The following is a 13,430-nucleotide window of genomic DNA, read 5'->3' as shown; positions in this document are numbered from 1 at the left end:
GGATCCTGCATCAAGTCTGAAACTGGTACATGTCAACCCTGGGTCCATATTGAATCTTCTACAATCACACCATGGACCCAATATGAAACTTTAGAGATCTACCCTTCAACCCAGCCTGAGACTGATACAGCATTAAGGCATTGGTTCCAGCCCCAAATTGATCCAATTAATACTTGGAATCAGCCCGAAGTAGATACAATCAGATTCTGGACCCAAGTTGAAACAGAAACAATTTCAGTTTGGACCCAGATTGGAAGTCAAGTAGTTAAACTTTCCAACTTTTCTGAAGTTGGCATAGTTACACCTTGGCTAGAGACTGAAACTGATACAAGTAGACCCTGGATTCAGTCTGACTTTCAGTCAGTCCATCCTTGGACCCAGACTGGATTTGGTATAATTAACCCCTGGTATCAGCCAAGAGCTGCTGTAAATCAACCCTGGACATTTGTTCAAACACAGTCAATCGGACCCTGGACTAAGGTGGAAGCCAATACAATCAAATCTTGGTTTCATGTTCAAATGAAAAAAGTCAGACTGGGGATTCCTGCTGAGTCTCAAATATTGAGTTTCTGGATGCAGTCTGATGTTAGTAGAGTTAATGCTTGGATCCAACCAGAAACCCAGGCAGTCAATCCTGGGGCTCATCCTAAATCTGGTAATGTTGCATCCCTGGCTATTCCTAAGCCTGAAAGAGTCAGAATGTGGATCCAGCCTGAAACAGAAATAAGGCCTGGCATCATTTATAAAACTGATATAACCACATCATTTGCTTCTCCTGAAATTGAACCAGATGGAACAATTAGTCATTTTGATTTCTTGTCTAATCGTGTAACATTTTTAACAATAGAAACTGTTCCTTCCCTAGATGAGCATTTTGCAGCTTTGTCAACTGAAATAGCTGCAGTAGAAAGCCAAGGTCAAGTAAATTCTGTCCAACCCAGTGAGATCACAAATACTCTCTTTCTTACACTTTCAAGCACATGGCTTCCTGGAGGAGCTGGTTACCTGAACTTTGCCAATAAATTGCAAATTACCAAAACAAAAGGAAGCCCTAATGTCCCATCTAGTTCTCTCAACCCACTTTTTCCATCTTTTTCCTTTCCTGTTCCTTGTTTTATCCCATTTTCATGTTCTTTGTCCCTTACTTGTTCAGTCTTTTCTTCTTGCACACTTTCTTCACCATGTACTTTTCCTTCTTGCTCAGTTCTTCCTCTTGTGGCTTTCTCTCCTGTTCTTCCCTTAGCTGCTTCTGATAGTTCTCTCCAGAAACCATCTTCCTCAGAAGTTACTGAAGACACCATTCTTTCCCATACTTTTTCATCCTTGCATGCTGCTCCAGCCACTCTTTTAACAAAGCAACCATCTCTGATGCCTGGATTTCAATCTGAAACCAAGTCTAATCGGCCTGAACAAGATCTTCCTAAGTATTCTGAACTCAATGTTTCCCTTGCTGAGTGTCGCCTGGATGTGGTCTGGAAAGAGAGTCTCCAGGCTTTCTCGCTCTTCAAGACAGCTGTTATTTCTCATGAAATCACAGGCAAGTTCAGTTTATTGGAGTTACTCTATTTGGGACTATGTCTTTGTTGGAACATAAAACCAGTTTCTGGATAGACCAGAGACCATGTCAAATTTTGGTAGGACAAAATTAAAATTAAAACCTGTATAAAAAAGGGTAATAAATAATATAATCTTAAAATATATCCACATAATTAAGAAAATATCTTATTTTTCCAGTAATAGTTTAAGATTTAAATTTTATACAAACAACAGTAGTATAAAAGCTTTAGTGATTAGAAATAGTTTACTATTCCACTTGGGAAATGAATAGAAATATTTTGGGTTTTTCATAGAATGTGTAAAGAAGCTGTTATAATACCTAAATTTATAGAGTTAAAATGTACATCCATTTCCAAGCATTCCTGAAAAATTAAAGAGTTACAGGCATTTCCCTAAAATCTAAATGTAGGAAGTCAACATGTTCAGGAAAAGAAGGGTGGTACCATTAACTTCACCCTGTCCCACATATGGATTCCTTTTACAGAGTGTGGATTACGCCCTGGCCTTGTTCCACACTGCCCCAACTGCTGGGAGGCTGAAGTGGGTGAATTCCCTTGGATGGTTTCTGTGCAACTCTCTTTCTCCCATTTCTGTGCTGGTTCTATACTGAATGAACAGTGGATTCTCACTACAGCTAGATGTGCAAATTTCATGTGAGTATGAAATTTCATGTCAGTCATTTCAAAAGGTTAAAGTATAATTACAAAATATGAATATTTCGAGTTCATTAATGGTACATTCTTTCAAATAGCTATTCTTTCTTAGTTAGAGAGTGGATCTGGTATATAATATATGGAATATTTTAACTCCTAACTGCAGGATTTCCCTAATAGCTCAGTTGGTAAAGAATCTGCCTGCAATGCAGGAGGTCCTGGTTCAATTCCTAGGTCAAGAATATCTGCTAGAGAAGGGATAGGCTATCCACACCAGTATTCTTGGGCTTCACTTGTGGCTCAGCTGATATTTTCCAAGTCTATATCACTCAATGTTAGATACTATAAATAGTAGAATGTAAAATATTGAAAGTGTCCAAACATACTGTGCCTAATAAGATATTATATGTTTGCAACAAGTACAGAAGAGAATAAAACCAGTAATTTAGTATTCACCTAGATTTCATTTGATTCATATGATCTCTAAACATTTATCTTTTCACATTGAAATATATAACAATAAAATACCTGCTAAATTTTCCTCCCAGAAAAAACTCAGAAGCATTGGCCCATGTCCAGGTGGGGCTGATTGATCTTCAAGACCCTGCTCAAGCTCAAACTGTAGGCATTCATCGTGCCATGCCCTACCTGGGCCCTAGAGGACCTTTGGGACCTGGTCTAATCTTCTTGAAGCAACCATTACATTTTCAACCCCTGGTTCTTCCTATCTGCCTGGAGGAGAACCTAGAGCAAGAGAAAAATATACAACTATATGACTGCTGGCTACCTAGTTGGTCCCTCATGAGAGGTGAGTAATGCAGAAAACTAAGATTGGAGGACAACAACACATTTGGGAAGAGCAATATTTTGTAATGTGTAATAGTAGACTTTTTGTTATCTTTTTCTTTAGCTACATTTCTCTTTCTAGTCTAGCCTAATGCTTAAACTCTCTATTCTCTGTTTTCCACTAGGAAGTCCTGGAATTTTGCAAAAAAGGCACCTGAGCATCCTGCAAGTCATCACATGTGCCCAGTTTTGGCCCAGCCTGAATGAATTTACTTTCTGTGTGGCAGCCAAGAAAGCTATGGGGGAGGCTGGCTGTAAGGTGATGAATTGAGGACACAAAAGGCAGGGAGAAGGAAAGGAATATCCTTCAATATAAGAAGTTATTTCCTAACCTCCTTTAAAAGAGTCCTTTTCCTTATTTCTTTCAGGGTGACCTGGGGGCACCTCTTATATGTCATCTGCAACAAAAAGACACATGGGTGCAGGTGGGAATCTTGACTCACTTTGATGAACACTGCAGAAAGCCCTATGTCTTCAGCCAAGTGAGCCCTTTCCTTTTCTGGCTCCAGGGAGTTACACGACCCAGCCAAGCACCCTGGTCCAAGCAAGGGCCCATGACCACCTCTGCTTCCATCTCCCTTTCAGTCTCCACCTCTATGAATGCCTCAGCTTTTACCTCCACACCTGCTTCTGTCCGGCCACATTTCATCTCTCTGCCACAGCCTCAGAGTAAGGCCCAAGAAAATTGTAGTGAGTGATGTATTAGAAGGAAAGGAAGAAAAGAGGGTAATGAAAGTAGAAAAGGGGGTGTAGATAATGCTTTTTTTCCTGGTAATGCATGAATTTTTATGCCAATGACGTGATAGGAATTATTTGCCCATGGCTTACAAATACATTTCATCCTTGATCCATTATTTAACTTTCTTATGTGCCCATATGATATACATGACATGATAATTATATTCATCTTAATATATTATTCTGAAACCTAGAGAGGTACACTGGATTCATTGTTTGTTAAAGATCAAAATGGGAATAGGGATAGCACAGAAACTCAAATTTCTTATTTGCCTAATACAAAGTTCTTTACTATTGCTTATTGTTTTATAAAAGTAATTTTAAGTTAAATATGTTGGTTTTGTTGACAATATGTAATTATTTCTGGAGGGTACTATGTACCCCGCTTCCCTGGTGGCTCAGATGGTAAAGTGTCTGCCTGCAATTTGGGAGACCTGGGTTTGATTCCTGGGTCAGGAATATCCCCTGGAGAAGGAAATGGCAACCCACTCCAGTACCCTTGCCTGGAAAATCCCATGGACAGAGAAGCCTGGTAGGCTGCAGTCCATGGGGTCATAAAGAGTCAGAAATGACTGAGAAACTTTGATTTTTTTTCTTTTCCTATATACCCAACAATGATATATTTTGATGACTATCATTTCTACTTTCCTTGACTCTTATGAAACAAATTACACTCATCAAAGTAAATTAGATCTATTTTGATTGAGTAATATTCCTACATTTTACATTTTTACCTAAAGCCATTTGCCCTGTCTCACACTGCTATATCCACACTGAATTATGCTTTTTTTTTTACATTAGTTTTATTATTATTATTATTACTTTACAATATTGTATTGGTTTTGCCATACATCAACATGCATCACCATGGGTGTGCACGTGTTCCCCATCCTGAACCCCCTCCCACCTCCCTCCCCATACCATCCCTCTGAATTTTGCTTTTAAAACATGGAGAGGTCATTTCATTTTATGGTCAAATTCTTCAAGTTTATTCATACAGATATCTCAGAATATGCATCAGTGAAGAATCAAATTTTTATCTTCACTTATGCCCTTACTACTTTTTTTTTAATAACTTATCTCTACCATTTCACACACACACTCACATACACACATGCATACCTAGCTTCAGCTCCCACATTTTGAGTTCCTTTTTTTAAAAAACATAAGCATTTTGATGAAATTTCCAATTTAGTGTGTCTATTTGCCATGTCATTAAGTTGTAAATTTAGTCAGCTCACCCCTCCAGTTCACTTAAACTACAATTTTTATTTCTGTAACATTTTCAAATCAAATTACTGTCTTTTATTGTGGTCTAGTCTATTTTCTTATATTGCTGTAACTCAGTGAAAGAGCTGGAGGAACCTGAACCTGGACCATAAAAAATTGCACATTTGAAATGGCAATAATAAGGGGAGAATAATTTCCAGGGAGATAACATGTACACAAAAATGCTGTTTGTGTTTGCAAGTCAATTTTAATAATAGACATGCTTAGCAGAGCTGTGAGAGGTGAAAAATTTATAGATGGGATATTGATGAGAATTCTGCTGCATTCATTTTACTGTTTCTTCTCAGCTTTGGCAGATCGAATTTCTCTGAGATATGCCATGCCTTGGCAGGCCATGATCATCAGTTGTGGCAGTCAAATTTGCAGTGGTTCCATTGTTAGCAGCTCTTGGGTACTCACCGCGGCCCACTGTGTCAGGAATATGTAAGTTGACCCCATGAGTCTTCCACTATACTATTACCTAGTATCTCCAAATTACTTTGTTGAAGCATTCTGTGAACACATTCACTTCATGTTATGACTGAATCATCTCTTTTATCCTTCATATCATCTTTGCTTCAGGCTAAGCAAGCATGCCTCTGTGTTTGGCTGATTGATATCTTTGTCAGTTAATGTTTCTGTAATCCTATTGTCTGTGAACCCAGCTTTATTTTTTTTGATGTGAAGAATGATGTTGGTGTATAAGGACTAAGGAATACATGATAAAAGCTAATGTGGTAGATTTAAATGACTAAAGTTTCCAAGGAAGTCTATTCTAATTATTCTCTAACTACTCACATAGGAATCCTGAAGACACAGCTGTAATATTGGGCCTGAGGCACCCTGGGGCACCTCTGAGAGTTGTTAAGATCTCTACCATTCTTCTGCATGAAAGATTTCGATTGGTGAGTAGGGCAGCAAGAAACGATCTAGCATTGCTGCTCCTTCAAGAGGTCCAGACTCCCATTCAGCTTTTAGCACCGTTGGGTCATCTGAAGAACCTGAACAGCTCAGAATGCTGGCTGTCTGGGCCAAGAATTCTTAAGCCAGGTTAGTAGTTACTTTGTTTGTTAGGGCACTGATTTTAAATAAGACAGTGGTGGTGGTGGTTTAGTCATTAAGTTGCATCTGATTCTTTGTGACCCCATGAACTGTAGCCCACCAGGCTCTTCTGTCCATGGAATTCTCCAGGGAAGAATTTTGGACCACTGTACAACATTATATTTCTACCTTGTATATACTACCACTGCTCAACACCATAAATTTAGTTTTCATCCAACACCATATACTTAAAACCTCCATTTACATCTTTCCATCTCCCCCTGCCTATCTTCCTCTGGTAGCCACTCCATGTTCTCTGTATCTACATGGTTGTGTCTCTTTGCTTTTGCTTGTTCATCAAAAACCATCAGAGACATGCAAAGCAAAACCAAAATTAAATAATACATGTTAGAATGACTGTCATCAAGAAAACAACAGATAAATGCTGAAGATGCTCTGAAGAAAAGAGAACCCTCTACACTGTTCTGGTATTGTAAATTGCCACAATCACTGTGGAGGTTAGTATGGAGGTTCCTCAGAAAACTAAAAATGGACCTAGTATATTAGCCAGCAATCCCACTCCTCATCCATATTTTTGATGATAAAAATTTAAGGAAAAAGTATTTCTTTTTAGAGTTAATAACTTTATTAAGATATAACAAACATAAAGACTGTGCATATTTAATCTGCACAATTTCAAGAATTTGAAATTATACATACAACTATGAGGCAGCTTCCCAGTTGTACACTGGTACGGAATGCAGCTACAATGCATAGTTTGATCCCTGGGTCAAAAAGATCTCCTGGATGAGGAAATGTAACCCAGTCCAGTATTCTTGCCTGAAGAAGCTCAGGGACAGACAAGCTGGGCAGTAGTCTACAGTCTATGAGGTCACACAGAGTCATACATGACTGAGTGACTAAACAACAGCAATACAAATGTGAAACCATTTAATTAAGCTAATAAACATACCCATTATTTCCAAAAGATGCCTTGTGCCCCACTTTGCGTGTGTATGTGATAAGAACACTTGATGTAAGAACTACTTTCTTAATAAAAACTTTAGATGCATAATACAATATTCTTAAATTTAGGGGTACTTTTGTACTTAAAGAGATTTTGCAGGTCTCTAACACTTAATCACCTTTCTTAAGAGAAACTTCATTTCAAACAACACCCCATTTCTCTGTGCACCCAGGCCCTGAAAACCATCATTTTACTTTCCACTTCTACCAGTTTGAATACTTGAGATACCCTGTTGTTGTTCAGTCACTTATATGAGATATCTTATATAAGTGGAATCATAGAGTATTTAATCTTCCAATAACTGGATTATTTAAGCTAGCATAATGTCCTCCAGCTTCATCCACTATAATTAAGAAAACTTTTCTTTTTTTAAGACTGAATACTTGCCATTGCATATATATACCTCAGCTTTTTACTTATTTGTATATAGACATTTGAGTTGTTTCATTATCTTGGTTATTGTGGGTTATGCTGCAGTAAACAAGGGAGCACAGACACCACTCCTCAAGGAAGAACTGTAATCCCACTACTGTCTTCATTATTCCTCCTTTTAAGACTTTTATCATTTTATATGAAATTAATATTTATTTCATAAAATGATGGCTTATGATGAATCCATAAAATTTTAAAGATGAAAGATAATACAGGGGAGATCTTTCTGTGTACAGCCAATTTTTATAAACAAGATAGAGAAAATATGTAATCAAACAGTTTTGTATCCTTAGAACATAGGAAGATGTTTTTGTGTTCTTTAATTTGTTCTTTTTAAGAAAATGAAACTGGACTTAAGTTGAAATTTCTGAAATTACAAGTAAAATGGTGCTTGTTAACTAAAAACAGTGGCATTTGAAAAATGAATGAAAAGACTGGAACATATACATTTGTGGAATAAGTTGCTAATCATGACAGTGATAAAACTTATCTTAGCATAAAAACTTAGAATTAAAATGCTGATAAAGATTGTGAAATTCTCTCCAAAGCTGATGTTTCAAGATAAACTATTCCACTGAGATTTTTTTTCCAACTGTTCTAGGAGAGACAGATGAAAATCCAGAAATATTACAGATGCAGGTGATAGGAGCTTCAAGCTGTGCCCACCTATACCCTGATATAGGTAGTTCCATTGTCTGCTTCATTACACAAGACAAAGACTCTGACACAAGTGTGGTGAGCAGGGTTTCTTCCTTTAAAATTCCACAGAAACTACAACTTTCCCATATATAATCATGTAAACCAAATCATCCATAAATGATGAAAATAAGAAACTGAGTTCTTGACCTGTGGGGAAAACAAGATATCTTTAACTATCAGATCAGTTCAGTCACTCAGGAGTGTCCAACTTTTTGCCACCCCATGAATTGCAGCATGCCAGGCCTCCCTGTCTATCACCAACTCCCGCAGGTCAATCACATTCATGTCCATCGAGTCAGTGATGCCATCCAACTATCTCATCCTCTGTCATCCCCTTTCCCTCCTGCCCCAATCCCTCCCAGTATCAGAGTCTTTTCCAATGAGTCAACTCTTCACATGAGGTGGCCAAAGTACTGGAGTTTCAGCTTTAGCATCATTCCTTCCAAAGAACACCCAGGGCTAATCTCCTGTAGAATGGATGTTTGGTCCTCTGGCAGTCCAAGTGACTCTCAGGAGTCTTCTCCAACACCACAGTTGAAAACATAAATTTTTCACCACTCAGCTTTGTTCACTGTCCAATTCTCACATCCGTACATGACCACTGGAAAAACCATAACCTTGACTAAACGGACCTTTGTTAGCAAAGTAATGCCTCTGCTTTCCAACATGCTCTCTAGGTTGGTCACAATTTTTCTTCCAAGGTGTAAGCATCTTTTAATTTCATGGTTGCAGTCACCATCTGCAATGATTTTGGAGCCCAAAAATAAAGTCTGACACTGTTTCCCCATCTATTTCCCATGAAGTGATGGGACCAGATGCCATGATCTTCATTTTCTGAATGTTGAGTTTTAAGCCAACTTTTTCACTCCCCTCTTTTACTTTCATCAAGAGGCTTTTTAGTTCCTCTTCACTTTCTGCCATAAGGGTGGTGTCATCTGCATATCTGAGGTTATTGATATTTCTCCCAAAAATCTTGATTCCACCTTGTGCTTCTTCCAGTCCAGCATTTCTCATTATGTACTCTGCATATAAGTTAAATAAGCAAGGTGACAATATACAGCCTTGACGTACTCCCTTTCCTATTTGGAACCAGTCTGTTGTTCCATGTCCAGTTCTAATAGTTGCATCCTGACCTGCATATAGGTTTCTCAAGGGGCAGGTCAGTTCAGTTCAGTTCAGTTCAGTCGCTCTGTCGTGTCTGACTCTGCAACCTCATGAATCGCAGCATGCCAGGCCTCCATGTCCATCACCAACTCCCAGAGTTCACTCAGACTCACATCCATTGAGTCAGTGATGCCATCCAGCCACCTCATCCTCTGTTGTCCCCTTCTCCTCTTGCCCCCAATCCCTCCCAGCATCAGAGTCTCTTCCAATGAGTCAACTTTTTGCATGAGGTGGCCAAAGTACTGGAGTTTCAGCTTTAGCATCATTCCTTCCAAAGAAATCCCAGGGCTGATCTCCTTCAGAATGGACTGGTTGGATCTCCTTGCAGTCCAAGGGACTCTCAAGAGTCTTCTCCAACACCACAGTTCAAAAGCATCAATTCTTTGGCACTCAGCCTTCTTCACAGTCCAACCCTCACATCCATACATAACCACAGGAAAAATCATAGCCTTGACTAGATGAACCTTTGTTGGCAAAGTAATGTCTCTGCTTTTGAATATGCTATCTAGGTTGATCATAACTTTCCTTTCAAGGAGTAAGCGTCTTTTAATTTCGTGGCTGCAGTCACCATCTGCAGTGATTTTGGAGCCCAAAAAATAAAGTCTGACACTGTTTCCACTGTTTCCCCATCTATTTCCCATGAAGTGATGGGACCAGATGTCATGATCTTCGTTTTCTGAATGTTGAGCTTTAAGCCAACTTTTTCACTCTCCTCTTTCACTTTCATCAAGAGGCTTTTTAGTTCCTCTTCACTTTCTGCCATAAGGGTGGTGTCATCTGCATATCTGAGGTTATTGATATTTCTCCCAGCAATCTTGATTCCAGCTTGTGTTTCTTCCAGTCCAGCATTTCTCATGATGTACTCTGCATAGAAGTTAAATAAACAGGGTGACATTATACAGCCTTGACGTACTCCTTTTCCTAATTGGAACCAGTCTGTTGTTCCATGTCCAGTTTTAACTGTTGCTTCCTGACCTGCATACAAATTTCTCAAGAGGCAGATCAGGTGTTCTGGTGTTCCCATCTCTTTCAGAATTTTCCACAGTTTATTGTGATCCACACAGTCAAAGGCTTTGGCATAGTCAATAAAGCAGAAATAGATGTTTTTCTGGAACTCTCTTGCTTTTACCATGATCCAGCGGATATTGGCAATTTGATCTCTGGTTCCTCTGCCCTTTCTAAAACCAGGTTGAACATCAGGAATTTCATGGTTCACATATTGCTGAAGCCTGGCTTGGAGAATTTTGAGCATTACTTTACTAGAGGCAGGTCAGGTGTCTGGTATTCCCATCTCTTTCAGAATTTTCCAGTTTATTGTGCTCCACACAGTCAAAGGCTTTCGCATAGTCAATAAAGCAGAAATAGATGTTTTTCTGGAACCCTCTTGCTTTTTTGATGATCCAGCAATTTTATCTCTGGTTCCTCTGCCTTTTTTAAAACCAGCTTGAACATCTGGAAGTTCAAGGTTCACATATTGCTGAAGCCTTGGAGAATTTTGAGCATTACTTTATTAGCGTATTCAGTTCAGTTCAGTTCAGTCACTCAGTCGTGTCTGACTCTTTGCGTGTTGGATGAGTGCAATTGTGCAGTACTTTGAGCATTCTTTTTCATTACCTTTCTTTGGGATTGGAATGAAAACTAACCTTTTCCAGTCCTGTGGCCACTGCTAAGTATTTCAAATTTGTTGGCATATTGAGTGCTGCACTTTCACAGCATCATCTTTCAGGATTTGAAATAGCTCAACTGGAATTCCATCCCCTCCACTAGCTTTGTTCATAATGATGCTTTCTAAGGACCACTTGACTTCACATTCCAGGATGTCTGGCTCTAGGCGAGTGATCATACCATCGTGATTGTCTTGGTCATGGAGATTTTTTTTGTACAGTTCTTCTGTGTATTCTTGCCACCTCTTCTTAATATCTTCTGCTTCGTTAGCTCCATACCATTTCTGTCCTTTATCGAGCCCATCTTTGCATGAAATATTCCCTTGGTATCTCTAATTTTCTTGAAGAGATCTCTAGTCTTTCCCATTCTGTTCTTTTCTTCTATTTCTTTGCATTGATTGCTGAGGAAGGCTTTCTTATCTCTCCTTACTATTCTTCAGAACTCTGCATTCAGATGCTTATATCTTTCCTTTTCTCCTTAGTTTTTTTGCTTCTCTTCTTTTCACAGCTATTTGTAGGCCTCCCCAGACAGCCATTTTGCTTTTTTGCATTTCTTTTCCATGAGAATGGTCTTGATCCCTGTCTCCTGTACAATGTCATGAACCTCCATCCATAGTTCATCAGGCACTCTATCAGATCTTGTCCTTTAAATCTATTTCTCACTTCCACTGTATAATCATAAGGGATTTGATTTAGGTCATCCCTGAATTTTCTAGTGGTTTTCCCTACTTTCTTCAATTTAAGTCTGAATTTGGCATTAAGGAGTGCATGATCTTTAACTATAAAAGTTGTTCAAAGACTATGTGAATAATCTGGCTTATCTGACATTTGTCGTTCTTCTCTATGCAAACTTAACAACTGATTTGGTGATCTCCAAGCAAATTGACATCTCATTTAATTTATGCACTTTTAATAACAAAATCATTGTTTTTAAAAGTCCAGCATGTAAAAAACCTTTTAAAAAAATTTCCATGTACAAGTTAAATCTTTATGGCCCATTTTTCAGTGATTTTTACTTGTAGTGTCACCTGTAATATTAATGTGTTTGGTGATAAAGTTGATTTGCCTATGTACCTATTTAAAGTCTTGCTATTTCTCTGAATACCAGCTTGAAAATGTAGAATGAAGAATCTGAGATGGTGACTTAAATCTAAATTCTACTTTAATTTCACAGGAACCAGTGATTCCAGGCAGTGCTGTCATGTGCAGACCAATCTCTAGGAATGGAAGCTGGAGACAGATAGGCCTCACTAGTCTGAAGGCACTGGCTACCATTGTGAGCCCCCACTTCTCATGGATATTATCCACTTCATCAAAAGCAGGGCATCCATTAAGCCATGAACTAATGCCTTGGATGGAAAAGCCTAAGTCCTCTAGTCTCATAAAACAGCCAGCCACCCTGCCATTTTATTCAATAATAATTGTTATACTACAAAAGCTTTCATAACTCACTGTGAAAATAAGGCAGGGCTAATCTATTCAAACTATTTATAATAAAAATTTTAAACAACATTAAAGAAAATTAAGACCCTATGCAACCTAGGAGTATATGTCATGAATAAACTAAGTTTTAAGATAATTCCTAGCCTTTGCATTATTTTTAAAAATTAATTTTATTTTGCTAAATATTGAAACTGTAAGAGGACTCAAACATAGACCATCAACAAAAACATAAGCACAAAATTTGGAACATAAAAACTATGAAACAGGAAAAAAATAGCATGCTCTCTAAACCAGTAAGTGCAATTCAATTGAACAATGAAAGATAATTCCTGATACCTACATTAAGAAAATAAATGCTTATAAAATAAGGACTTTCATAAAAAAGCCACACATTATTCTATGCAAAATGAATATATATATATATATATATAGTTTACAAAAATTAAAATTTATTTAAGAAAATTAAACAGTAAGATACTTTACAACGAAAAGGTGACATTTACAGATTATGTAAAAACTAACTTATTAATAAACATATACCTAGCAAAATACTATGTGATCTGCCCCTTCTAAGTACACGGTATACATGGCCTTATAAATGGGAAAGGCCTGGGTCTGGGGCTGACAGACCTTGGGCCAGGGGTTCTAGGATGATTTGGTTTGCGGGTGCAGTGTGGGGGCCAGGCAGAGAGCAGAGGGTAGTAGTGTACTCCTTCCTCAAGGATGGCTGCATTCCTGACACTACTGTAGCCTTAGACACAAGTTTAGGGATGGATTCTGCAGCACCTGAGATACAGTGAGGTCAGTGTGTGACCCCACACCCTCTCCATGGCTTGCAGGTTGGATCTGAGCATCTTTATCCCTGATGTTCCCAGTAACCCTGTCTCTTCTGTGTGG

At 38.4% G+C, this 13,430-nt stretch overlaps 1 protein-coding gene across 1 annotated transcript; it reads left to right on the top strand.

The window, feature by feature from the left end:
- Positions 1-2,048: 2,048 nt before the first annotated feature.
- LOC133243889 (testisin-like) lies at positions 2,049-12,630 on the top strand. The gene is made up of 8 exons (XM_061410619.1): positions 2,049-2,210; positions 2,759-3,018; positions 3,182-3,315; positions 3,425-3,725; positions 5,372-5,507; positions 5,866-6,113; positions 8,165-8,298; positions 12,265-12,630. Exons 1-8 carry the CDS (start codon positions 2,116-2,118, stop codon positions 12,535-12,537), a joined length of 1,581 nt encoding a protein of 526 aa, XP_061266603.1. The 5' UTR covers positions 2,049-2,115; the 3' UTR covers positions 12,538-12,630.
- Positions 12,631-13,430: the final 800 nt, after the last annotated feature.

The sequence above is a fragment of the Bos javanicus genome, chromosome Y (assembly GCF_032452875.1).
Source record: "Bos javanicus breed banteng chromosome Y, ARS-OSU_banteng_1.0, whole genome shotgun sequence".
Taxonomy (NCBI): Eukaryota; Metazoa; Chordata; class Mammalia; order Artiodactyla; family Bovidae; genus Bos; species Bos javanicus.
This window is presented reverse-complemented; position numbering and strand designations above follow the sequence as displayed.

Bases quoted from the DNA above. Each gene is read 5' to 3' on its own strand.
- LOC133243889 (XM_061410619.1), top strand. From the start codon at position 2,116: ATGGTTTCTGTGCAACTCTCTTTCTCCCATTTCTGTGCTGGTTCTATA. The intron at 2,211-2,758 runs GTGAGTATGAAA...TTTTCCTCCCAG, and splicing joins GCTAGATGTGCAAATTTCAT to AAAAAACTCAGAAGCATTGG. The intron at 8,299-12,264 runs GTGAGCAGGGTT...TTAATTTCACAG, and splicing joins AAGACTCTGACACAAGTGTG to GAACCAGTGATTCCAGGCAG.